This window comes from Arachis duranensis, chromosome 9 (genome assembly GCF_000817695.3).
Source record: "Arachis duranensis cultivar V14167 chromosome 9, aradu.V14167.gnm2.J7QH, whole genome shotgun sequence".
In the NCBI taxonomy this organism is placed as follows: Eukaryota; Viridiplantae; Streptophyta; class Magnoliopsida; order Fabales; family Fabaceae; genus Arachis; species Arachis duranensis.
The window spans coordinates 118,120,913-118,123,119 of NC_029780.3; the positions used below are offsets into that span (position 1 = coordinate 118,120,913).

Sequence of the window (2,207 nt, forward strand, 5' to 3'; positions counted from 1 at the left end):
AGCACTATTCACTATTCAGCAATCACTTACTAGCTTTCATAGACACACCCATTTGTTTCAAACACTTTTCTGCTCCCCATTGAATCAAGCACTAACAACCAATGCTCATATACCATGAATAGCCAAACTACATATTATAACACACAAACACTGTTTCTTATTATTACTAACTTACATTGTGATTATCAACTTCATCCATCCAAATCATATTAAGTGAGCAAAGTGGCTACACTAACATAAATATATTTTTCAATATATCTAAAGATGCAAAAGGACACTCATTATGAAACATCAACTGAAATGTTCTATTCAGTAATGTAAGAGGCTAAATGATGTGATTTAGTAGCCAAAATTCAGAAACATGGAATTAGTAGAACAATAGACATTTAGCAATAGCAGGAATCAACAGTTCATTGAAAATTTAGTGTATCATTAAATCAATGTATATACATTCTATATGAAATTTGTTTCAATTAAACTTCATAATGTATCATCGTGTAATTGGTTTAATTTTATAAAAGATACATCATTACAATCTATGGACCTAAATCTCCACTTTGTTTTTTAATATGTTTATTTATACATATTGATTTTAAACTAAACCTAAGTTTGTGGCATATTAAAAGAAAAAAGGAAACATTGCAGAGAGAATACGAGTTAATACTTAAAACTCAATTTGGTCCCTAAGCTTGCACGCAAATTTCAATAGCCTCTATTTAGCAAGGTTCTGAGAACCGGACCGGTCATCAACCGCTCTAGTCACTGGTTCATTGGTCCAACCGGTGGTTCAACCGAAAAACTATTTTAGAATAAAATAATAAATAAATTATAAACAAACATCCTAAAATATAATTATAGTCTAATATAAATCTTAAAATATCTTCCAAATTTAAAACACTACATAAAATATCATCAACTAAATCCATATGATCTTATCAAAATACAAACTCAAAACTTTGAATGGTTTTGAATAATTATTATTCCTACTATGGTCAAACACAATATTTTCATAAAAATCCTTAAGATCGAAAAACCATAACACTACTACTTTTTTGGTTGGTTTTAGAAAACAAAACTTTAATCCTCTCAATACAGTAATTCCACATCAGATTCAAAGCAAGTAAAACCAAAAAATTCTAAACGTATATTCCAAGAAATGGTGAAAAACCAAGCGTGAGACCGGTTTTCACATAAACCAAAAGTTAGTTGACAGAGTTACATAATATAAAGCTGTCAAAATTATTATAACTAACTACATACATCAACTAATAAGTAAGAACTTTAACCTTTTAGCCCCCCAAAACAATCAATTAAATATAATTTACAGTTCAATGAAGCCCTATTTGCATTACAATTATTTACAAATGTTGAGTAATAATAACATGAAAAGGTAGCTACTAGCTAGTGAAGTCGAACAGAGAAGGCATGGTAGTAGTATCACTGTAAATGTTTTAGTACATCCAGTGGCCACAAAATCTTACTGGAATATGATGAGTAATTATATAATTTAACAGCATGAGCAGAGGATTGCCACAAAAACTTAATTTCAACTTCAAATAGTAGAACTCCCCAAAAGAGTTGTTACTGACAAATTTGGTACAATTTTATGTACCGATTCATCGCCAAACCCCAATTTTTCCTCTCTCCCAATTCAATCCCTTTCCAACTCTCACATACCCACAAACCAAAGGTTCCAAAAGTTTCATCTTTTTCATCCAATCCTTCAATGCCCTAAGCTCTAAGCGCTAACCTCATTTTTCCCTTTTCTTTTGTTGCAGAAATTCAGTGGGTTTCGTCTGTTCTCAATGGCTTTGGAACCGAAGGAGTTACCAGCTAACAACCCTGGTCTTACTGCTACCCCTGACCCAGCTACTAAGGGTTACTTCATGCAGCAAACTGTGAGTATTTTTTTCTATGTTTCTAAATTTCAGTTTTTTAAATCGTCCATTGTTTTAATCAGGTGTTTGGATTTTGTTTTATGTGGTCTTCCAATGGCAGATGTTTAGAATCAAAGACCCCATATATAAAATGGATTTGAATAGCTAGAACTAGAAGAAGTGAAGTGCCACTAACCTTCGACGGAGACACGGACGGCGACCGGCGAGACGACGGCGACCGAAGACACGGCGGCGAGCTGTTCCAAGCCTCGAACAGAGAAGCCAGGGAGGACGGGAACAGGGGGAAGGAGGACGCCGAGCTACAAGACA

At 33.8% G+C, this 2,207-nt stretch overlaps 2 protein-coding genes across 3 annotated transcripts in view; one reads left to right on the plus strand and one right to left on the minus strand.

Annotated features, from left to right (window-relative positions):
- LOC107467914 (pentatricopeptide repeat-containing protein At1g71060, mitochondrial) overlaps nucleotides 1–2,207 on the minus strand; it is a 4,936-nt gene extending 2,729 nt beyond the window's left edge. The window contains exon 1 of one of the 2 annotated variants that reach the window (XM_016087141.3): nucleotides 2,074–2,207. The gene's annotated coding sequence lies outside the window, so the exon portion shown is untranslated. The remainder of the gene's footprint in view (nucleotides 1–2,073) is intronic. The other variant, XM_016087139.2, reaches the window with a different exon arrangement.
- On the plus strand, nucleotides 1,078–2,115 carry LOC107467915 (lactoylglutathione lyase-like). The gene is made up of 3 exons (XM_016087142.3): nucleotides 1,078–1,690; nucleotides 1,779–1,898; nucleotides 1,999–2,115. Exons 1-3 carry the CDS (start codon nucleotides 1,607–1,609, stop codon nucleotides 2,044–2,046), a joined length of 252 nt encoding a protein of 83 aa, XP_015942628.1. The 5' UTR covers nucleotides 1,078–1,606; the 3' UTR covers nucleotides 2,047–2,115.